This window comes from Adiantum capillus-veneris, chromosome 18, assembly GCF_014529385.1.
Source record: "Adiantum capillus-veneris isolate H3 chromosome 18, ASM1452938v2, whole genome shotgun sequence".
Lineage (NCBI taxonomy): Eukaryota > Viridiplantae > Streptophyta > Polypodiopsida > Polypodiales > Pteridaceae > Adiantum > Adiantum capillus-veneris.
The window spans coordinates 115139060-115163765 of record NC_140948.1 but is presented as its reverse complement, the minus strand read 5'-3'; the positions used below and the strand labels follow the sequence as shown (position 1 = coordinate 115163765).

The window sequence follows — 24706 nt, the reverse complement described above, 5'->3', positions numbered from 1 at the left end:
CTCTTATCCGGTTCAGGGGGTTGGAAAGATTGTGCTTACTTTTGCAAATGGCAGTTCTTTCACACTTGTTGATGCAGTTTATGTACCTGGGATCAAGAAGAATCTTTTGTCTGTATCTGCACTTGATAGACTTGGACTTGTAGTCAAATTTGTGGATGACAGATGTGCAGTTCATGATCTCAGTTTTGGTGATGAAATTGTTGCATCTGGCCTTTTGTGCCATGGGCTATATAAGCTCACTTTGTATGCGACGTGTGGACAAAATTTTGCAAATGCAGTTGTAGATTCAAGGTCTGTTTCAAATGCAAAACTGTGGCATGCACGTTTTGGGCATCTGAATTTTGCCAGTTTGCTGCGTTTGTAGAAATATGATATGGTTTCTTCTTTGCCGCCTCTTGAAGCACCTGAACATGTTTGTGAAGGTTGTGTTTTGGGTAAGATGCAGCATTCGAAGTCTCCAAAGGATGGCCACATGCAGGTTGCAGCTTGTGCATAGTGATGTTTGTGGGCCCATGCAAACTCCTTCATTGGGCAATTACCTTTACTTTGTGACTTTCATTGATGATTACCCCAGGCATGCATGGGTATTTCCGCTTAAAGCAAAGTCCGAAGTTTTTATGTGCTTCAAACAATTTTCGGCTATGGCTGAAAATGTCTCAAAATGTACTATGGGCACTCTCCGTTCCGATCGAAGGGGGGAGTATATGTCTCATGAATTTAATGCATTTCTAGCTAGTTGTGGGATAAAACACCAATGTACAATGCCTTATACACCTCAGCAAAATGCTGTTGCTGAGAGGAAAAACAGGTCACTTAAGAAAATGGCACGATGTATGGTCAAAAATCAAGCTTTGCTGCATTCTTTTTGGCTCGAGGCCATCATGTGTGCCACTTATGTACTTTATAGGTGTCCTACTAAAGCTTTGCAGTTCTATTACTCCATATGAAGCATGGCATGATAGAAAGCCTTCTATTGAGCACATGCATGTTTTTGGCTGTTTGGCATATGCTTTGGTGCCACAAACACAGCGCAGAAAATTGGATGATAAGGCTATCAAATGTATTTTTTTTGCTTATAGTTCTGAAAGCAAAGGTTACATGTTGTATCATCTGCAAAAAAAAACATCTTTTGGTTTCATGGGATATAGTGTTTGTGGAAGATTCTGTTCAGCCCTTGCTATCATGTACTAGAGACAGTAATGTAAGCTCACAGGACATTTATGACACTTTGTTGCCTCTTTTCAGTGGTGGAAGTTTGAATGTAAATTCCAATGAGGCAAATGTACAACGTATAAGGATTTTCGAAAATGTTATAGATCAGCCTATTACTAATGCAGATGTACATGATGTACTTGATGAGGAAAGGGCTAAAAATGAGTAGGCTAGAGAAATGCCAAAATGGCTGGTGCATACATTGCGTGACAGTAAATGGATGCACCTTTGTCTTGTTGTACTCATTCACGCTCTAGCCATGCATCTTATGCATCAGATTGTTATGCTTTGGCTGTGTCTAGCTTACATGATGTTGAGGAACCTCTGTCTTTTGATGAAGCACATAATTCAGAAAATTGGATGGCTACCATGCAATCAGAATATGATGCACTTATAGAAAATGACACATGGACTTTATGTGATTTGCCTCTTGGCAAAAAGGCCATTGGTACGAAGTAGGTTTACGAGTTGAAACGCAAGCCGGATGATGAGATCGATCGCCATAAGGCTCGACTTGCTGCAAAGGGTTATGCACAACAAAAAGACATAGATTATAAAGAGACTTTTGCTCCCACTTGTCGTATGACTACTGTGCGTTTTCTATGTGCATTGGCAGCTCATTTTGGTTGGGATGTACATCAATCAGAGATAGTTACTGCTTTCTTGAATGGTGACATATTTGAGGAAGTTTATGTAATGCAGCCTCGCGGTTTTGTCAAGAAAGGACAAGAGGACAAAGTGTGCAAATGTAAGAAGGCTTCGTATGGGTTGAAGCAATCTCCTCGTGATTCGTATGAGAAAGCTGACACTCATTTGGTCAAACGAGGCTTTCATAACAGTCCAACAGAAAGCACATTGTATGTAAAGCGTGAGAGTGATGTACTTCTCATTGTGGTTCTTTATGTAGATGATTTGCTGATCACTGTACCAAATGAGAGACATATTGCTGAATTTAAGACTGATTTGAATGCTACTCGGACTTGAGGATTGCAAACCTATTGCCACTCCCATGGAAACATGTTTAAAATTGAGTCTTCATGATGCTGGTGATCCTGCAGATGTCACTCTTTACCAAACTGTTGTTGGATGCCTCATTTATCTATGCAACACGAGGCTGGATATTCAGTTTGCAGTCTCACAAGTCAGGAGATCTAAGCATTGGCAAGCTGTCAAGAGGATTTTACGCTACCTTAGTGACACTTTACATCTTGGCTTGTTTTATCCCAAGGGGGGATCATTGCCGCCAGACTTGCATGCTTTTTCGGACTCAGATTGGGTTGGTTGTTTTGACACGCGAGTGTCCACAAGTGGTTTTTGTTTCATGCTTGGCAGTTCATGTATATCATTGTTGAGCAAGAAGCAACCTACTATGACCACTTCTAGTTGTGAGACTGAGTACATGGCAGTCTTCACAGCTACGGTTGAGTGTGTATGGCTCAGACGCCTTATGGCTGATTTGGGTGTTGGACAGGACACTGCCAATACCATCTACACTGACAGTCAGAGCGCATTGGCAATTGTGAGGAACCCAGTTTTTCATGCTCGCACAAAGCACATTGAGGTGCATTACCACTATGTGAGGGAGAGGCTCTCAGCAAAGAGATCAGCTTGGCTTATGTGCCAACACAAGACAACCTTGTAGATCTTTTCACAAAGGCATTGTCTCGTGAGAAGCTCGAAGCTTTCTGCAAAGCTTTGGGCTTACTCCCCTTTGTGGACTGATCATGTCCTCAGGGCATGGCACTTCCCTTTACTCATGTGCTAGCTCTCGTTCACCGCATCACTCTAGGGGGGATTTGTTACCATATACATGTGGTAGTGATGTGTGTGAACACACTAGGACTGCCGGGGCATTTTTTCCCTCTTTAGGAGGTTTTTTCCCCGTGCATTGTATATACGTCCATCACTCTTGGGCTATCTATCTTTCCATTGCACACTAAGTAACATACTCTTAGTTGTGTGCGTTGAGCTTCCTTCGTCTTCTCCAAGCTGTGTGCGTTTCTCTGCAACCCTAATTCCAACATAAACTATATCGATCTCTAATCTAAAGCATCTAAATTTAACATTTACAACCACTTTGCATTTGGTAACCATAGATCGCTAACATAATCAACACGAGTTTGTACCAAAAAATGACATTTTCAATGTCCTTTTGTTATAAATTTAGATTAAATGTTACATGCATTACACAATGTATTTAAGAAAACCCTCTTGATAAGCTTAAATATGTTAGGGCACACACAAGCCCTAGACAGACACACGTCTCCCTTCATCCCTCCCCCCCCCCCCCTCTCTCTCTCTCTCTCTCTCTCTCTCTCGTTCTTTGATATCTCACGACACTAAAGCCCACGGGCTATTAAATGAGGGGAAGCACTGGATCAACGATGGGGGCTGCATGCATGAATCTTGAGGAGATTGGAGGGCTCAAAAAGATGGGACATTGAACGCCTCCTTTAAGAATTGAACCATGGTAGGTACTAAGCAAGACTTGTGGCCTACCCGATCATCCCATGGGTGCGGATCATAGGTTGTTCACTTACTGATCACTTTGGAATGGTTGGGGTCACACAGTGATCACTTTGAGATCACTTTAGAATGGTTGGGGTCACATGGTGATCACTTTGGAATAGGTAGGTTCATAGGGTGATCACATCTCAATTGCGAATCACACGGGGATCACTTAGCCATCACTTGATATTCACATTGAGTTTCCTTCGGGTTCACTTCGATTGTGATCACATGACGATCACTTGGGGATTAATTTGCCATCGGACGGCGCAAAACCAAACCCGCCGCCCCCAATTAATAGCGACCATTGATCCCACCTGACACAAATAATTCTGAGGCTGATCGATGAACCCACAACAGTAATTAACAGATGGTCGTAGTTTGAATCGGCAGACAGGATGACCGCTATAATGCCTGAGAGGAAATGGCCAAAGGTCACCCTCTCTCCTCCCTCATGTTCTCATGGAAGGAGCACTACAGGGATTCTTGTCAATGGTGGGACAGTGATGTTTTCATACACAAGTTTTCCAAAGAAGCTGTTTGGATTGATAGCTTCTCCTCTCTGTCGTCACAAGCTCACCTTTGTGATTTTGGGCATGACCCAGCACTCCTGTCTGAGGGACATGCCTTTGTTAGCTCATTGAGAGCCTGTGCCAAGAAGAAGGATCTGTCCAGAGGCACCTGCCTTCATAACCGCATTCTCGCAAGGGGTCTCCTTAAACACTGCTCTGATGCTCTCGTTACAATGTATGCAAAATGTGGGCAGCTTGCAAAAGCAAAGGAATTGCTAGACATGCATCCAAGCAGTGATGTCTTCTCTTGGACCGACCTTATAGGAGGATATGCCAGGAACGGGCAGGGCCAGGATGCCCTAGATTGCTTTACACTCATGCGGAAGGAGGGACCATCTCCGAACGCGGCAACCTTCACTTGCATCTTGAAAGCTTGTGGCAACCTGAGAGCCATTGACAAGGGCCAACAGGTTCACAATGCCATTTCCAAGCGACGATTGTTGGAACATGATATTGTTCTTGGAAACTCTTTGGTGGATATGTATGTCAAGTGTGGTGATCTTGTGAAAGCACATTCAGTGCTCGACGAGCTTCCTGTTCGGGATGTCGTATCTTGGTCTACAATGATTGCTGGATATGCTGAATGGGGCCAATGTGAACAAGCATTGCTCTGCTATGATCACATGCAGCATGAGGGCGTCTCCCCGGATGCTGTGACCTTGACGTGCATCCTGAAAGCATGTGCTAGCACAAAAGAATGTGACAAGGGGGAACAGATTTATGATGATATTGCTAGGCAGGGGTTTCTAGAAACTGATTTAGTGCTTGGCAATGCCTTGGTAGACATGTATGCAAAGTGTGGCTCTTTTGCGAAAGCAGAGAGAGTGCTTAGAGAGCTTCCTAATCGAGATGTTGTCTCTTGGTCTGTTCTCATCGCAGGGTATGCTGAGGTGGGCCAAGGTGAACAAGCATGGGAGTGTTTTGAACAAATGCGGCGTGATGGACTCTCACCAGATCCCATGACGTATGCTTGCATCTTGAAAGCTTGTGGTAGTATGAGAGCAATTGACAAGGGGGAGAAAGTTCATGATGACATAGCCAAACAGGCTTTACTTGTAGACAATGTAGTGCTTGGCAATGCTCTAGCTGACATGTACGTCAAGTGTGGTGCATTACTCAAAGCACAACATGTGCTTGAGGAGCTTCCTGCACGAGACGTTGTCACTTGGTCCACCTTAATTGCAGGTTATGCCCAACAGGGCCAGGGTGAGCAAGCATTGGAGTGTTTTGAGAGGATGCGGGGTGAGGGTGTTTCTCCAAATGTTGTAACCTTCATATGCATTTTAAAGGCCGTTGCCTTCATAGGAGCTATTGATAAGGGCCAAGAAATTCATGATGAAGTCGCTAGACAGGGATTGATGAGTGACAATGTTATGCTTGGCAATGCAGTGGTAGATATGTATGCCAAGTGTGATGCTCTTGAAAAAGCACGTCGTGTGCTTGAAGGACTTCCTGTTCAGAATGTAGTATCTTGGAATGCACTTATCTCTGGGTATGCGCAACAAGGGCAAGCTGAACAGGCGTTGGATTGCTTCGAATGCATGCGGCACAAAGGAATTTTACCAGATGGAGTGACGTATCTAGGCATTTTGAAAGCCTGTGGCAGCATTGGTGCCGTACACAAGGGTGAACAAATTCATGATGAGATAATTAGAATGGGGTTACTTTCCACCAACATTGTGCTTGGCAATGCAGTAGTGAATATGTATGCCAAGTGTGGTGCTCTTACAAAAGCACACCGAGCCCTTAAAGCACTTCCTGATCAGGATTCTGTCTCTTGGAATGTGCTGATAGCAGGATATGTTGAACAAGGACAGGTGGAGGAGGCACTGAGTTGTTATGAGCAGATGCAAGACGTTGGACTCTCGCCGGACTCGGTGACTTTTTCATCCATTTTGAAGGCATGTGCATGTGTAGGAGCTTCTGATAAGGGGGGACATATTCATGATGAAATTGCTAGGCAGGGATTGCTCAGAGATAGTCCTGCACTCAGTGTTGCTCTTGTGGACTTGTATGCCAAATCTGGCGACCTTGAGAAAGCGCAGCAAGTTCTTAAGGAGCTTCGTACGCATAACCTTGTCTCCTGGAATTCAGTAATTGGAGGATTTGTTCAACAAGGGAAAGGCGAGCAAGCTCTAAGATGCTTTGACCAGATGCAGCAGGCCGGCCTCTCTCCAGATGCAGTGACTTTAGTGTATGTATTGAAAGCCTATTGCATTGTAGGTCTTTTAGATGAGGCCCAGTCATGCTTTATGAACATGAATGGAAAATATGGCATCAGGCCTAATGGCGAGCACTTTGTGTGCCTCATTGATTTTTTGGGGCGTGTGGGGCTGCTTGATAAAGCAGTAGCAGTAGTTCAAAAGACACCATCATTTGATTGCTCCGCTGCCCCTTGGTCAACCGTGTTGAATGCTTGTCAGAAATGGGGGGATGTAAATGTAGGGAGATGGGCCTTTGAACAAGCGATAAAAGTAGATGGCGGTGTGTTAATGTAGACATCGTAGCCTCTCATCATGAGCTCTCTGAAAAGGAGCACTGCCATGAACTGTCCACCCAACCATAAGAGTCCCGTTATCCATTTATAAAGTTTGATCTTGGCCTATTCACACTTGGCCATTGGCCAAGGATGCCCAAGTCGACGGTGTGCGGGGCTACACACCTGTACGGCTGTCCAAGGCCCCATGACAGCCCGTGTGGCCATCTGGCCATCCTTTGGACTCCACCCCTTGGCTCTGTGCACCGGTGGTGTGCTCTACTCACTATCCGTGCATGCCATATGTAATTCATGGTCCCACCTCTATAGCTGAGATTACAAGGTGGTGCTGCACCTTGTGGGCTTATGGCTGAAATCTATAGAAGTGCTGGAATGGAGATGCCAAAAAGGTTGAATTGATGAGATGCTCTGAGACCTAGAAATTGCCATCTTATTGGGAAAACATTAGTGTTCTTTTCAACAATGGAGTTGTTCCTCAAAAGAGTATGTATATTTGGGGACTAGATGCATCAGCATCATAAGCTACTCCATTGATCCCTTTGACACACATACACACAAACGGTGGTAGCAACCTAGCAGGGAAGAAAACAGGTTTCATCAGTAACAATTAACATACCCCCTCAATAGAGGATGTATATAAACAACCAAATATTCATATCAAGGGATTTTCATCTGTTAAGGATTAGCCAAGCATTGTAAGGTGCAGCGGAAGTGAATGTTGAACTTTGCTAAAGATGAGTGCTCCGAACTATGCTCAAGGTTCCTCTTGCTTACGGATGGGAGAGCCTTCCGTTCCTTTAGTGAGAAAGTCTAAATGATCACAAACAAAGTGGATAAACACTGTGAATGAAGGTGCTGAGACTGAGAGATAGAGAGAGAAGAATATGACACCAGAATGTTGTCAAAACCCTCTCCAAAGGCCCCACTCTCTATGGCGAGAGCGGCCTACTTATGATTGCACAAATCTCTGCAATGCTTGGACTTGCCGACGATGTTGACGATGACGAGACGGGCCGAAATGTGAAAACGCTACTGGTTGAAATCTGCAAATCTTTATCTGTTGAATTTTGAGTCTATGTCGTGACGATGTCAATGGCGACGATGCGATGACGACGCGTTGAAAACGCATATGTTGAAATTTGTGTTTTTCGGACTGAATCTGCAAACTTCGCGGGATCTGACCATGCGGCGAGGATCTGTTGCGAGAAGGTGAGATCTGCGAGGTTCGGGACTTGTTCTGCGATGTCTAAGTGCTGAAAATTGAAAATGCTGGTGCTTGTGTTGGTTCCGTCGCGGTAGATCTGCAAAATGTTGAAATGCTTGACAAATGCAAAAACGCTAGGACTGAAAATGGTCTAGTTGTAGGTAATTTGCTAACGCTGGGAGTCTTCTGCTTCTTGTTGTCGCCAAGCTGTTGCCAATGTAAAAACGTTGGCTGATCTGGTCCAGAAACGCCAGCCTTCTGCTTTGATGCAAAAACGCTAGTCTCTTGGGGGTTTTGTTGAGAAGTTGCCTGTTGAGCGTGTGCTCCTGCTGCTTCTTCTGCCAGAAAGTGCTAACTCTGGTTTGCTTATATATTATCTTAGCAAAATTGCTCTCCCTAGTTCCCAACAAAAGTCACTTAAAAATAATAAGTGAAAAATGTCAAAAATAGGGAAAATAAGTCTATGCTCTGGAAAATTTCCCTGATGAATTTTGATGGGAATGTTGATGATCTTGCTGTGTGCAACCAGAGGATATCCATCTACTCTAAGTGTCTAGCCATGCATGGTCTGCGAACAGACTCACAAAAGTGCTAGATCACTTCCTATTCTAGACCGACTTGACTGACTGAACTTTCGTCATGTTGTAGCTTGTTCACTGACACATAGGGTTGGATGTGTCACGTGACATCTCCTTCTTTTCAAAGTGAGGTACTGATATCGAGCTGTATGACGTCGAGGGAGATTGCCAACCACGTTTGGAATCTTAGAAAGGATTCTTCGCCGCCCCACTAGGATGCGTGGGTCATGCGATACTTGAACTTCATAAAGATCTGCAACGCTTGCTTCTTTGGACCGTGCGGAAAGCGACACAAAGTCATCTGTGGCTCCTTCAAGGTTTCAACTTCGTCTATAGTCATGCGTCTACCTTCTTCAAGAATCTCCGAGGTTGAAAATTTTTGAAACCACTTCCAACACAAAAACATGAACATACTTATTCCATGTAAAGTGATTGGAAAAATACTATTCCTTCGAAAAAACTGTGCATGCAATGCAGATGAACATATATACGGAGTGCCAAACCGTCCATAAAACACACGCAAACAATGGGGTCGAATCTTTACTTTTTTATCTAAACGAATCAACTGAGGCAAAACACAAAGAAAATGCCCATGCTTGATGCTCAATCTTTCTTGTGCTCTTTCTACGATTGTGTCATGCCAAGGAAGAGACATGGAATGTGAATTCCTTGAATGCATACTTTTCAGCTTTTCATGAGAAATCCGCATACATCCGTGCTCATTCATGAGTGAATCGTGCTCAATTTACAATATGTCATGCTTATGAAAAGGGATCACATAAAGACGTTGACTAAAATACAGGAAACGATCACAAATGAAACACTCTTATAATGCGTGCTGACTAATCATGCAAACACATAATACTTCCTGTGAGGGTTCTTTGGACCTAGGCTTGAGAGGCAAAATCGGTTCTTCGTGGTTGATCGAATCTTCTTGTGGTGGTTCTGTGGACCTCGACTCGAGAGCCAAAATCGATTCTTTGATCGATCGAATCTGCAACGAAGTTAGTTTCGCTAGAAAAAGCATCAACTAAACCATCATCCTTGTGAACAATCACGTCCTAATCATACAAATCATCATGCTTGTGAGTGATCACATCTTGATCATGGAAATCATCATGCTTGTCATTGTCATCCAAATCATCATGCGTATCATTATTATTTAATTCATCATGCTTATCATCATGCAAATCCTGTGTGTCATGTTTTGGAGAAGATGAGATCGAGAGTCTCCTTCTCCTGAATCCGTTCAATCTTCGCCTGCACATTAGAAATGAGAGATGGAGAATGAACAACTCGCTCTCCACGAATAACAATGGGAGAGTCACTTTTTGCATTGAAAGTGAACGTATTTTCCGCCCAATCAATGAGAGGGTTATGCTCACGAAACCATGGAATGCCCAAAATCATATCACATCCGGAAAGAGGAAAGACTAAAAATTTTCTACGAAAAGCAGCTTGTTGAACTGTAAACAACACATCAAAGCTCTCCTTCGTGATGAGAGTATCCATACCGGGAGCGAAGCTAGAGATCTCAAGAGGAGATTTATGACTAACCTCTAGACGGGCTAACTCAACAAGAGAGGGACTAATCACATCATGCATACCGCCTGGGTTAAACAATATGACAAAACACTGTCCCGTCATATGACCATAACATTTAATGAGAAACTCATCAATGGGAGGGTCATGCGAAACTTGGGACACACTCGTGTTGTCATTGATTGCATTGACAAAGGAAGTAGGTTCTGTGGATTCTTTAGATTCATTAGAGTCAAGCTTAGGACGCGTTCTTTTTATGTAACCCTTAATGTGACAATGAAAACAACGATCTTCCTTAGAATAAGTGCTTTTCTCTTCCGACGTGATGTATCCTCCTAAAATTCCTTGTGCTACCTTTTCATCTAGAGTGAGCTTAGGTTTAGCAATTGTGTTAGCTTTACCCTTAGGTTCATTTTGAGAGTTTTTTTCTGAGAGACTATTGGAAGATTGGTTAGAAGAGTTATCGTTCTTACCATTTTGAGGGTTCTGAGAGGTCTGAGAGGTACTTGTGGAAGTCTTGTTTTTCTTAGGCTTTCCCTTCTTGTGCTTCATCTCCTGTGCGAGAGCAATCGCTACCGCATTGTTGAGATCGATTGGATCGAGCATCTCGACATCATACTTGATATACTCGTCCAATCCATAAAGGAATACCTCCTTGCGCTCCGTATCTGATTTGCGTAATTGAGTGCCGAGCTGTAAAACACGATTAGAGAAAGACATAACTGCATACTATTTTGCTTGAGACCGCGCCAATCGTCCTTCAATCGTGCGAGATACTGAGGTGGCATAAACCGCGCCTTGAGCTTGTCTTGGAAAGCCCAATTGAAGGAAAGGGGCGTGAATTCATCGGCTTCCTCTAGGTGTGTGGCTAACTGTGCCTCTTGCCATGCATGGTACCAATTGATGGCATCACCAGCAAGGTACATAGCTGCCATCAAAACCTTGCTATTTCCTATCTTCTTAGTTGTCGCAAAATAAGCATTAAATTGATGCAACCAAGAATGAATAACCATAGCATCCATCTTACCATCATACTTACTGAACTCGATCTTCTCCGTGATTGGGTTGTTGAAGTGCGAATCTCGGCTTGCACCACTTGAGGAACTACCAATATCTTTGGCTGGTTCGGACTTCGAGGCAAGAGCTTGTCGAACCAATTCTTGAGTGCGGAGGTCCATCTGAACCTCACGATCGGCCTCTAAGGCCGCTCGTCATGCTTGCGCGTTTGCTCACGCTCACGCTCAATAGCCACCTTTCTGTTTGCTTTTCTTTCTTTTTGTTCATTGTGCTCGCAGTCCAAGGCAATGCGAGTTGCTTCTTGTCGTGCCATCAAGTCCATCATTGATTCCACCAAAGCCTCCATAGGCTTTGGTGGAATCCCTAGCGTAGATGGTGAAAGAGGAGGGTCAAGAAAACCTCCATGGTGAGGAAATTCTTCTTCACTACTTTCATGCCCATCACTTCCATGCGAAGTATTCATTTTTCTTCGGGTGATGACCGTGCACTGTGATCTTTGGTTCTTAAGTTCACGAGAAACTTGGATTCTTGTGGGTCTTGGGTTCTTGGGGGTTTTGAGGGTCTTGAGTTCTTGGGGTTCTTGAGGGTCTTGAGTTCTTGAGGGTCTTGAGGTTCTTGAGGTTCTTCTTTCGCTTGCAATCTGTGTTCGAGAAGGATCTTCTCTTCACCCGATTTTTGCTCTTTTCCCCCTTGGAGGCCTTGTACTCAAACCAAGGTTGCTTTTTCCCACCTCACGTCGATTGGCCGGCCGCTAAGTGCACGTTCCGCTCTCAATGAGTGAAAAGAGGCACAAGGGGAGGCTGGATAAGCCCTTCTTTCTTGGGTTTCCTGTCACTCTTCAAAAATACGATTAGGAATCGACACGTCCAAGTGAACTTGGGTTCGTGCGACCTCAATAAGCAAAAAAAAAATTATGTGGTTCTTGTGGTTCTTTCCTTGAGTGATACAGAACACTGCTAAAGCTCTGATACCAATGTAAGGTGCAGTGGAAGTGAATGTTGAACTTTGCTCAAGGTGAGTGCTCCGAACTGTGCTCAAGGTTCCTTTTACTTACGGAAGGGAGAGCCTTCCATTTCTTTAGAGAGAGAAAGTGCAAATGATCACAAACAAAGTGGATAAACACTGTGAATGAAGGTGCTGAGACTGAGAGATAGAGAGAGAAGAATATGACACCAGAATGTTGTCAAAACCCTCCCCCAAAGGCTCCACTCTCTATGGCGAGAGTGGTCTACTACAAATCTCTACAATGCTTGGACTTGCCGAGGATGTCGACGACGATGAGGACGACGACGACGACGAGAGGGGCTGAAATGTGAAAATGCTACTGGCTGAAATCTGCAAATCTTTATCTGCTGAATTCTGACTCTATGTTGGTGATGATGTCAAAGGCGACGATGCGACGACGACGCGCTGAAAATGCAGATGCTGAAATCTGCGTTTTCCAGGCTGAATCTGCAAACTTCGCTGGATTTGACTGTGCAGCGAGGATTTGCTGTGGGAAGGTGAGATCTGTGAGGTTCGGAACTTGTTTTGCGATGTCTAAGTGCTGAAAACTGAAAACACTGGTTCTTGTGTTGGTTCCGTCGCGGTAGATCTGCAAAACGTTGAAATGTCTTGCAGATGCAAAAATGCTAGGACTAAAAATGGTATGGCTGTGGGTAATCTGCTAACGCTGGGAGTCTTCTACTTCTTGCTGTTGCCAAGCTGTTGTCAATGCAAAAACGCTGGCTGATCTGGTCGAAATACCCCAGCCTTCTGCTGTGATGCAAAAACGCTAGGCCTCTTAGGGGTTCTGCTGAGAAGCTGCTTGTTGAGAGTGTGCTCCTGCTACCTCTTCTGCTAGAAAGTGCTAACTCTGGTTTGTTTATATATTATCTTAGCAAAATTGCCCTACCTAGTTTCCAACAAAAGTCACTTAAAAATAATCAGTGAAAAATGTCAAAAATATGTCTATGCTCTGGAAAATTCCCCCGATGGATTCTGATGGGAATGCTGATGATCCTGCTTTGTGCAACCGGAGTATATGTATCTACTCTTAAGTGTCTAGGTATGCACGGTCTGCGAACAGACTCACCAAAGTGCTAGATTACTTCCTATTCTAGACTGACTTGACTGACTGAACCCTGGTCATCCTGTAGCTTGTCCACTGACACATAGGGTTGGATGTGTCACGTGAAAATAGAAGTACTGGAATGGAGATGCCAAGAAGGTTGAATTGATGAGATACTCTGAGACCTAGAAATTGCCATCTTATTGGGAAAATATTAGTGTTCTTTTCAACAATGGAGTTATTCCTCAAAAGGGTATATATATTTGGGGACTAGATGCATCAGCGTCATAAGCTACTCCATTGATCCCTTTGACACACATACACACAAAGGGTGGTTGTCACGAGGACGTGGCAACTGCTAACCTTAGTTGTTGGTTTCTTTACAATGATTTTTGTTTAATTTTTGAGACCCTCTTTTTGAAGTTGCAAATGGTGAGACATTGTATGGCCAATGTGAACGGTAGTTTCACCCGCAGACCGGAAGCTGGTCGGCACTGGAACTCGTAAAGTAAAAGGATGTCTAGGCTCAGTTCAAGATCATATAGGTCGCCCTGTCACACTGAGCAAGTTGGTGGATACTAGGAAATGAACTCAATAAAGGCATAAAGTCAAGGTGGGATCACCAACAGAAAGTATTCAACAGTTGGGCCACATTGCACTTTTGGATGCTGTCCCGATGAGGATAGATGGTCAGATGACCAGTGGGAGCCCAACGGAAGTATCTCCTAGAATTTAGGGAATTTTTATTTTGGGCCACGAAATGTGTTCGCGTTATTACCTTCGGTATGACAAGGGGAACATTTTATTACTCTGCTGCAAAGTCAATTGATGCACCAGTTGAGAGATTTTTAAGCAGGAAGCCCATTGCGAGGAAATTGCATGTATGAGTGCCAAGTGGCACTTTTTGGCCAATTTACCAATATTTGGGAGAACAGAACTCGTAACTAACTTTTTGGAGCAGTTTTGGAGGCTGTTAACTATGATTTTCAGCCATTTCTCTCCATTTTTGAGCTTCCCATGACTTTACCTTGGACCAAGGAGCTCATTTTCAGCATTGGAAGGCATCAGATGCGTGTCTACAGGGCTGTTTTGTTGCGTTTTCAGCGATACGTAGGTTCTAGTAGCCATGAAAATCTTCCCCTTCTTGTATCTATTTGTTCACAGATGCATTACAGGTCAAGGGCAGCAGAGGGGGCGCTCGATTTATGCTGGGGGAATGCTTCATTGAGAACCTGTCAGGTTAAGAGCTATGGAGTGCTTTCTTTCCCTCCCATGTACAGTGTGGTGCTAGGAGTGATGCCTTGTACACTACACACTGCTCTCTCTCTCTCTCTCTCTCTCTCTCTCTCTCTCTCTCTCTCCTATGTGCAGTTATGTGATGCCCCACAAGAGGGCTCTTCATTTGACTGATGTACAACTGTATGGTTTCATGCTTTTGTGCTGAGGCAAGAGCCTCCTTGAGCAGGAACAGGGTAGCTAACTGCTACTCCAAAGCAAACACCGGTGAGGGTCATAACCTCATCATACAGGTGCATTTTCAGCGCTGTGTATGCGCTGTAAATTGATTGTTTTTCAGCCATACGGACGCCAGAACTATTGGGAATAGTGCCCCACTAGCAGAGGACAGTTAGGAGACTGTTTGGGACTGAAAACAGAGCAAAAACCAATAAATACAGCGTGCTGAATTTATTGTTTTTGGGCATGAATCAGAGAGTTTATGTCAGCGGAAGTGAGTTCCAGTAGGGGAATTGGTTTCGCGCAAGTTTTGGGGTTGTTATGCTGCCGAAATTTGGCCAAATCAAGTGGTATCTAGTTGGATATAGACAAAGGATTCCCAGGACTCTACTTTGTAAATTTACCCTCTGTAAGAATAAAGAAATACCGAAAGGGGTGCCAATTTTGGGGCCTATAGGTTGTTGGCATCTGCTCGGAGCATTCTAGCTTCTGAGCCGTGTGTGTGTTCAAGTGTTAATTCCCATCGTAGGTTCCCTTTGCAAAGTGCTCTGTGTGTGTGTCTAAAGTAAAGAATTTCGGGTGAAAGCCAACGCCTACCGCCCCACGGGCCGGTTTCAGTGGTAGCAACCTAACAGGGAAGAAAACAGGTTTCATCAGTAACAATTAACATACCCCCTCAATGCAGGATGTATATAAACAACCAAATATTCATATCAAGGGATTTTCATCTGTTAAGGATTAGCCAAGCATTGTCAGACAGAGAAGTATCTCCTAAGAGGTCTGTTCTCTTTGAAGGATTGATTCAATTCAAGCAACAGATGTATGTACAAACGCATGTTGATCCTCTAAGTGCGTAGATTGGTTTTATAATCCAGTAACTTACACCGTGGCTTTCTAAAGGCTGTTTGGATGATTTCAAATCTAAATTTTACTTCGTTAGCATATAGGGTAGAGGAGCCAGTAGGGGGACGGGTAACTTGGGGAGCTTGAATCTCCCTCCTCCGAGCTCAATTTTTTGCGTTGAGTAGCTCAATTTAATCGCCTTTTCATAAGCTTTCAGGAAAAATAATTTGGGATTGGTCGGGTTTGAAAGTCGGTAGTCGCGGCGCGATTTTCGGAATCAAGTGTATCAAAAATCGGCATGAATAAGAACACCAATGGGGGCCAAAAGAGGTAAAATGCAGCCACAACGTCTTGAACCCACGCCCTGGCCAATGAGAAGGCTGTATTTCAAATGAACTAGCCGTTTCAACTCCACTTTTTTGTGCTTCTTTTGGTCCCCAAACATATTAAAATTAGGGGTTCATGTGTCTTTTCTCTGGGGACCGTACCACAACTGGCCCCTCTACCCTAGGCAGGTTTCAAAATCTGCCAGGAGGTTTATCCACGTGTCGGGGATTTCTAACGGCTCCATCAGCTTTGTACAGCTTCTGCTGCATGCGTCACCTTCGTCGACATCGACCCCATCCACCACCGCATTCAAGAGCTTCAGCCAGCAGCAGTAGCAAGAGCACAACCACGTGGCCATGGCCGGCCGGATCAAGCTGGACATAGCGCGGTACACATCCATCTCTCTCTCTCTCTCTCTCTCTCTCTCTCTCTCTCTCTCTCACACACACACACACACACACTCACACACACACACACACACATACCCGTGCACACAAAGAATAGCTATAATGAATTCGTTTGCAGTACTTGCAGTGGTAGAAATTTTTAGCAAGCAACTAAACCCAGTAGATTAGGATGTATTCATACACACACACATACACACTCTCCGGTGCAAAGAGAAGAGATTTAGTGCAGTAGTGGTAGAAATTCTTAGCAAGCAACCGAGCCCAACAGATTCGGATGTCTTCGTAGAGGGCCTGCAAGGGCTCTCCAGTGTCATTCGAATGAGGGCCAACTTTTTCCATGTGCCGTACGAAAATGACTACATGTTGCACTTTTTGGCATGCGAGATTCAAGAGAGCTTCCTCAAGTCACACCATGTGGTTGTCAACAGCCCCTTTATAGAGCCTCTTGAAGAGGAGAGCATAACTAATCTGTGGAAGGAAGACGGGGCTTGCATGCTTTGGCTTGACCAGCAGCCCCCTCTCCGTGCTCTATATCTCCTTTGGTAGTATCACCCTCCTCTCTAGACCTCAGTTTGAAGAGATTGTGAATGACCCTCTCTATAGCAATCAGCAATAACTCTGGGTTCCTTCTTGAATTTGTCAGTAGATGTGCCACCGTCTTGTGGACACAAGACTAGTGACGTTCTCGTGCGATACTGGTGCCTTTGTAGGTGTGAGGCTATGGTAAGGAAGCTTTGCAACAATTGGAGAAGAAGTATGTGGGCATATAATCTGACTTAGACATGAATCTGATGTCATCGTCATCGTCCTTGTCTTCATTCCTGTCATCGTCCTCATCTTCATCGATTATGGCTGCTTTCATCTCCATCAGCATCTCAACGCTCTTCAGAGCTTCCATTGCGATCGCTATAGCCATGATTCTAGGTTCTCCTTCTCTCTCTCTCTAGGTCTGCCCCCACTTTTACATATGGTCGAGAGACTGTGGAGTATACAGATACATACACTTATCTTGGGGGCGGTTTTCAGTGGTCCAGTATTTTCCTTGAGGCATGTAGCAGATACGCGATTGACCAGAGCCTATGCAGCATTGGGGAGACTTGATAGGATATGTTCGTAGGTTCAGTTCCAAGAACCTCGGACAAAGCTTTGGCTCTTTGACACTTTGGTCACTTCGGCCATGTTGTACGGAGTGGAGATATGGGGCCCCTCAGTTGATCATCATAGCAGAGCTGGCAGTACTGATGGATGGAGATGTATGGAGAAGCCATTGGTGTCTATGATTTCTCGGATGATTAGGGCCAAGGCCTCAGTACCACATGACATTGTTAGGGCGGAGCTCGCTGCTCCTCCATTGGTAGTGGAGGCACTCACTCGATTAGTTTCATTTATGCATAGCACTTGGGCTGTCCCTAAGAGACAGATATGCTCGATTAGCACTAGTGTCTTCGCGACAGCTGGCATTGCAGGGAGATAGATCATGTTGGTATGCAGAGATGGCATCTTGGTTTCAGTTACATGGCTTTAGTATGGACCGGCTACCCCCATTTCAGTACTCTCTGAATGCACCCTCCATCCCCCTCACAAGGGCAGAGATTACCAAGCTCATTAGACAGGACTTGATTCAGTTGGATACGAAGAGGACATGGATACAACCTACACATGAGCTAGGTACGAAGATGACTTTCTATAAATAGCATCTTCTCCAACTCACGGAGGATGGTTTTGTGATCAGACCAGGATACATGGATACTCATCTATCCCACGGATATGATGTGCTATTGGTCAGATACGCACATCCTCACATCAGCTAGAGATCGTGACAGACAGATTTAGAGGAGTACCCGCTGAGTCTAAGATTTGTCAGGTGTGTCAAATAGAGCCAAAGACAGAGCTACATTACATATGTCACTGCCCAGTTTACTATGAGATACGAGACTGCTTTCATTGTCTATTCAGAGAGGGTTTTGGGCCACTTTCTAGAGTCATGAGATACCAGGATCAGAGATGCCTCGGATTATACTTACTGGAGATTCGCAAACACAGAGAGGACCTCTTGAAGAAGGGCACAATGAGAGATCTAGCGACAGCGGAAGATCACATATTTCTTTCAGTCACATACAGAGAAGTTCGAGCAGCCCCCACAACATAACAACACCAGAGGCATACTACTTGACCGGGCGATAGAGTTGGGGTGGTCCCGTCGCCTGCGGATGAGAGGGCCCTCTCGATATCGACGCAGATTGCGACAGAGGATCCATACCATACTGGCGCGACATAGGAGCCGTCCCGGATACTGATGTATATGTATATGATGCCTTGATTGTTAGAGAGCTCCATTGTATCAGCTCACCCTTTGTCTTCCCTTTGTATCAGCTTTCACCCCATCCCTACCCACTATTTTCTTTTCAATTCTTTGTACTTTTTGTACCCAGACCTGGTATTAGATTCACCACATGTAACCTTTTGGTCTCATAGGTCATTTTGGCCTTTTGAAGACGTTAATATTACATTTCATCTCTCTCTCTCTCTCTCTCTCTCTCTCTCTCTCTCTCTCTCTCTCTCTCTCTCTCTCTCTCTCTCTCTCTCTCTCCGAGGATGAGAGATGCTTGGGTTTGTTTTTGCTCTAGCTGCGCAGACACAGAGAGAGCCTGATGAGAGGAGAGGCTAGCCAGTCTCAGAGACAGATCACAGACTTCTTTAGAGCAGACACTGGACACTCGGAGGAGTTACTACTACAGCAGAGCTCGCCGCCTCACGCCAGAGGCACACTGATCGACCGGGCGACTGAGCTGGGGAGATCTAGACGCCCGCGACTATGGAGGACTACACAGCACCGACGGAGGCTGCATCAGAGGATTCGGATCACTTTGGCCCGATATGCACGACGCCCGGTCAGACTACTGACCACGGAGGAGATTGATGAGATCCGCCAGCGACCGATGCTGGATCTCTTGTGATTTTAGCTATCCCAGCTAGCTGATTAGTTTACACCTTGGAGTTTAGGATTCCATAGTAGTCATTTAGTCTTTTTGTCATATTGTCATTCTCATTTCATTTTGTTACTTTTATTACTCGGACTTTGTATCAGATCCACCACATTGTAACTTTTAGGTCTCATAGGTCACTTTGGCCTTTTGAAGACGTTAATATAACATTTCATTTCATTTCATCTCTCTCTCTCTCTCTCTCTCTCTCTCTCTCTCTCTCTCTCTCTCTCTCTCTCTCTCTCTCTCTCTCTCTCTCTCTCTCTCTCTCTCTCTCTCTCTCTCGCGTGCGCGCACGGAGGTTATTTAGTGAAATTTGTATACCAGCTTATGCAGAGGCAAAGACTTCTTATTCAAGAAGATATTGTTAGTCAGGGATTTGTTTTTTAAAATGTAGTGCTTGGCAGTGCCTTGCTCGACATGTATGCCAAATTTGGTAGGGCCGCGACACCCTGGCTATTTTCAGCAGATGCAAAGCGAGGGCATTTCTCCAGATGCAATCACCTATGCTTTCACCTTGAAGGCATGTGGCACTGTCCGGAATGTCGTGACTCGTCTCTTCAAGTGCATTGATTGTGGGATATGCCCAACAGGGACAAGGCCAGGAAGCTTTGACTGGCTCTTTTCAGGATGCGAAGCGAGGACATTTCTCCTGATGTAATCACCTGTGCTTGCATCTTGAAAGCATGTGGCACTACGTAGGAGTATGCGAGCTTTTTGTCCGGAATGTCGTCTCTTGGAACGCATTGATTGCGGGATATGCTCAACACAGAATTCTCTGGGCTGTTTTCAGTGAATGCAAAGCGAGTTCATTTCTCTCGATGCAATCACCTATGCTTTCATCTTGAAGGCATGTGGTACAATCATAGTTGACACGTACGGTCACGTACGACGGGTACACGTACGAAGACGTGCGGTACTAATCGAACTAAAAAAAATTAGATGTACGGTAACGTAACGTACGATGCAAAAAAAATCATGCGTCTTACACATGATAGATCATATGAGTCATGACATCGACCTTAGTACTTAGTACCAGGGCTAGAAACAAACATTTTTCCTAACCGATCAAAATAAGGGAAAACTTGAGTTTTCAGGTCAAAATTTGAAGCTTTTGCCGGTAATTACACTAAAACTTGTGTAAATTTGCCGGTTTTCTTAGAGGCAAGCTCAAAATCTAACCGGGATTTTATAATTTCAACCGGTTAAAATACACTAGACCCCGGCTTTTTTCTAACACTGCTTAGTACTAAATACTTGTAACTTAAGTCTTACAAGTTAGAACATGAAAGATCTGTCCATGGACATTGGAAACGGCAATGTCCGAAGAAAGAAGAATCGTGATCTCCAAAGTGGTGGCGGCCATAGTAGATCCGCTACCCAAGCTTCGTCGCACATAGGTCATGGTGGTTTGAGCCAATGCAGCCATTGGGCTCTTGTTCAAATGCAGTCGAGATGCAAAACATTCCCACATCAAAAATCGCCCCGCAAAAAAAAAAAAAAAAAAAAAAAAAACGGACGACTCATGTACGGAACGTACGGAACGTCCCGTACGTCGAACGTGGACAACCCTGGACCGTACAATGCAAAACGCCAATATGGACCACATAATTCACGATGACATTGTTAGTCAAGGGTTGTTAAACAAACCGTCGTCGTATATGCTAGATGTGCGCATGTTTTGAGACAAGCATCTCAATCTCAACACATGTCACAAACCTTTAGCTTGGAGTTTGAAAATGGAACCTTGGCCCATTAGAATTTCAGACTAAACGTGTCCAAAGCACCCTCTTCTCTACTCCTACAGTCTAAGACTTGCCCTGGCAATTCCTCAGGCTCTCATGCTCCGTACATCCTAACATAGACTCAACCAAATCTGACCATTCACCGTCATGTAAATATTCTTCCTAATTTCAACTTCAGTCTTAGTCTTCCTCCTGGTATATATTAGAACTCAATCCTTACTTGCTTTGCGATTTTTGGTCTCCAATTTTTCTCACAACATCGTTACAGGTTTACGCGGATTCAAGCTCAAACTCCGACTTATAGTTCCGCATGGAGGAATTGGTGCCAATGATCGAGCGAGTTAGAGTTCTTTGCAAAGTTGTTGGAAGATGCTGAGATGGGCAAAAGCCCTTGGCTGTTTTCAACAGATGCAAAGCGAGGGTATCTCTTCAGATGCAATCACCTATCTCTCATCTTGAAGGCATGTGACATTACCTTGATGTCCAGAATGTTGTCTCTTCAAGTGCACTGATTGCGGGATATGCGCAACAGGGGCAGGGCCAAGATGCTGTGGCTGGCTGTCGGAATGTTGTCTCTTCAAGTGCATTGAATGCGGGGTATGCCCAATAGGGACAGGGCCAAGAAGCTCTGGTTGGCTGTTTCCAACATGCAAAGTGCGGACATTCTCCTGATGTAATCACCTATGCTTGCATCTTGAAGGCATGTGGCACTACGTAGGAGCAATGATCACATATGCAAGATGTGGGGCTCTCGAGAAAACACCAAAGATTGCTTGAGGAGCTTTCTGTCTGGGATGTCGTCTCTTGGAACGCACTGATTGCGGGATATGCTCAACACAAAAAGCTCTGGGCTGTTTTCAGCGAATGCGAAGCAATTTGGAAGACGCCGAGAGAGCAAAAGAACCCACGATGATATTGTTACTCAATGGAGTTCAAAAACAAAATGTTATGCTTGCACTGCCTTGGTCGACATGTATGCCGAATGTTGCAGGGCGAGGGAGCCCTGGGCTGTTTTCAGCCAATGCGAAGCGAGGACATCGCTCCAGATGCGATCATCTATGCTTTTGTCTTGAAGGTAGGTGCCACTATGCAAAATGCTGATATGGGCAACAAAATTCACTCTTCCTATTCCCAACATCAATCTTAGTCTTCCTCCTGGTATATATCAGAACCCAATCCTTACTTGCTCTGCAACTTTTGGCCGCCAATTTCCTTGACAACATTGTTACAGGTTTACACAGATCCAAGCTCAAACTCCGACTTACGTTTTTTGCATGGAGGAGTTGGTGCCAATGATCAAGTGAGTTAGCATTCTTCGCAAAGTTATTGGAGGATGCTAAGATGGGCAAAAGCCCCGGGCTGTTTTCAACAGATGCATGTGGCACTGCCTTGATGTCCGGAATGTGCATTGATTGTGGGATATGTGCAACAGGGACAGAGCTCTCTAGATGCAATAACCTATGCTTTCGTCTTGAAGGCATGTGGCACTGCCTTGATGTCCGGAATGTTGTCTCTTCAATTGCATTGATTGCGGGATATGTGCAATAGGGACAGGGCCAAGATGCTGATGCTGTGGCTGGTTGTGGGAATGTCGTCTCTTCAAGTGCATTGATTGTGGGATACAGGGATAGGCCAAGAAGCTCTGGCTGGCTGTTACGAAATGTGAAGCGAGGACATTTCTCTTGATGTAATCACCTATGCTTGCATCTTGAAGGCATGTGGCACTACGTAGGAGCAATGATCACATATGCGAGATGTGGTGCAACACCAAAAAGTGCTTGAGGAGCTTTCTGTCCGGAATGTCGTCTCTTGGAACGCAGTGATTGCGGGGTATGCTCAACACAAAAAGCTTTGGGCTGTTTTCCGCGAATGGGAAGCAATTTGGAAGATGCCGAGAAGGGCAAAATAATTCACGATGATATTGTTACTCAACGGCTGTCAAAAACAAAATGTTATACTTGCACTGCCTTGGTCCACATGTATGTCAAATGTAGCAGGGCCAGGAAGCCCTGGGCTGTTTTCAGCCAATGGAAAGCGAGGACATCGCGCTAGATGCAATCACCCATGCTTTCGTCTTGAAGGTAGGTGGCACTATGCAAGACGATGATATGGGCGGCAAAATTCACGATGATATTGTTAGCAAGGGGCTGCTGAAAACAATCCAGACCTTCTTGGATCATTCTAAGACTTGCCTTGCCAATTCCTCTAGCGCTCGTGCTCCATAGGATCCTAACATAGACTCAACTAAATCTGGCCATGTGCTGGAATGTTGTCTCTTCAAGTGCACTGATTGCGGGATATGCGCTACACGGACATGGCCAAGATGCTGTGGCTGGATGTCGGAATGTCGTCTTTTCAAGTGCATTGATTGCGGGATATGCCCGACAGGGACAGTGCCAAGAAGCTATGGCAGACCACTCTCTCTATAGGAAACGAGCACATCTCTCTATGTGCAATCGCCTATGCTTGCATCTTGAAGGCATGTGGCAATTTGGAAGACGCTAAGATACGCAAAAGAACTTACGATCATACTGTTGACCAGGGACTGTCAAAAAAATCTTTATGCTTGGCATTGCCTTAGTCGACATGTATGCCAAATGTGGTAGGCCAGGAAGCCCTGGGCTGTTTTAAGCGGCATGTGACACTATGCAAGACGTCGATATGGGCAACAAAATTTACAATGATATTGTTAGCCAGGGGCTGCTGAAAAATGAAGTCCTTCGCATTGCCTGGAGTGCATTAATTGCGGAATATGCCCAACAGGGACATGGTTAGAAAGCTCTGGGCTACTTACAACAGATACAAAGAGATGGCATCCCTCCAAATGCAATCACGATTATATTTTTAGTCAAGGGCTGTTGAAAAAAGAATTCATGCTTGGAATGCCATGCTGGACATATACGCCAAATGTGGTTTACTTCAAAAAGCTCAAAAAAGTGCTTGACGAGTTTCTTGTCCAGAATATTGTCTCTTGTTATGCACTGATTGCGCAAGGCAAGAAGCTCTGGGCTGTTTCCAGGGGATGCAATACGAGGGAGTTTCTTCAGATGTAATCACCTTTGCTTGCACCTTGAAGGCATGTGGCACTCCGTAGGACTCCAATATGGGTGACAATGATATTGTTAGACAAGGGCTGTTAAAACAGAACGTCCTGTTGGGCATTGTCTTGTATGCCAAGACAGATCATTGGATGGTTTTTTCATCTTATCCACGGTGAGCAGGTCGTTTGCAGAGTTGAAACGATAGACCTCATGTATCCCAAATATTCCACAGGTTCTCCATGGCCACTGCAAACGAGTAGTACTGGACTCAAAGCCAGACAACAAGAATTCACAATAATATTGCTAATTGCGTATGTTGATTCCAAGATATATCCAACTCCGTTAGTGCAAGCAAGCCTTTGATACAGAGTTAGATGTCGTTGACACAGTCATGAAAACCAATGAAGCTATTCAAAGTTATAAAAATGTTTCATGCATCCTACTTAAATTTCAGACCTTCTTAATGTTATTATGTTTCATTACAGTCAATGTATAAAAAAGCTTCAACACAACTACTATATATTTACAGACACAAGATATCTGATTGTGCGGTGAGTAAGAACTATCACATTCTACTCTTGATTGTTAAGAACGCAGTAAAAATTGCATGTGGATGTGGAAATGACACGTTTCCTTGTATTATAAAAATTGGGGAGGCCTGTACAAACTCCCCTATGTAAGGAGACTTGCATGTTTTTTTTTTCCAAACATAAGAATTGAACAA

At 44.5% G+C, this 24706-nt stretch overlaps 1 protein-coding gene across 1 annotated transcript; it reads left to right on the top strand.

The window, feature by feature from the left end:
- Window positions 1–3909: 3909 nt before the first annotated feature.
- On the top strand, window positions 3910–9167 carry LOC147436247 (pentatricopeptide repeat-containing protein At2g39620-like). The gene has a single exon (XM_086489170.1). The coding sequence runs from the start codon at window positions 4145–4147 to the stop codon at window positions 6788–6790; it is 2646 nt and encodes an 881-aa protein (XP_086345296.1). The 5' UTR covers window positions 3910–4144; the 3' UTR covers window positions 6791–9167.
- Window positions 9168–24706: the final 15539 nt, after the last annotated feature.

Coding starts and splice junctions, on each gene's coding strand:
- LOC147436247 (XM_086489170.1), top strand. CDS start 4,145: ATGGCCAAAGGTCACCCTCTCTCCTCCCTCATGTTCTCATGGAAGGAG.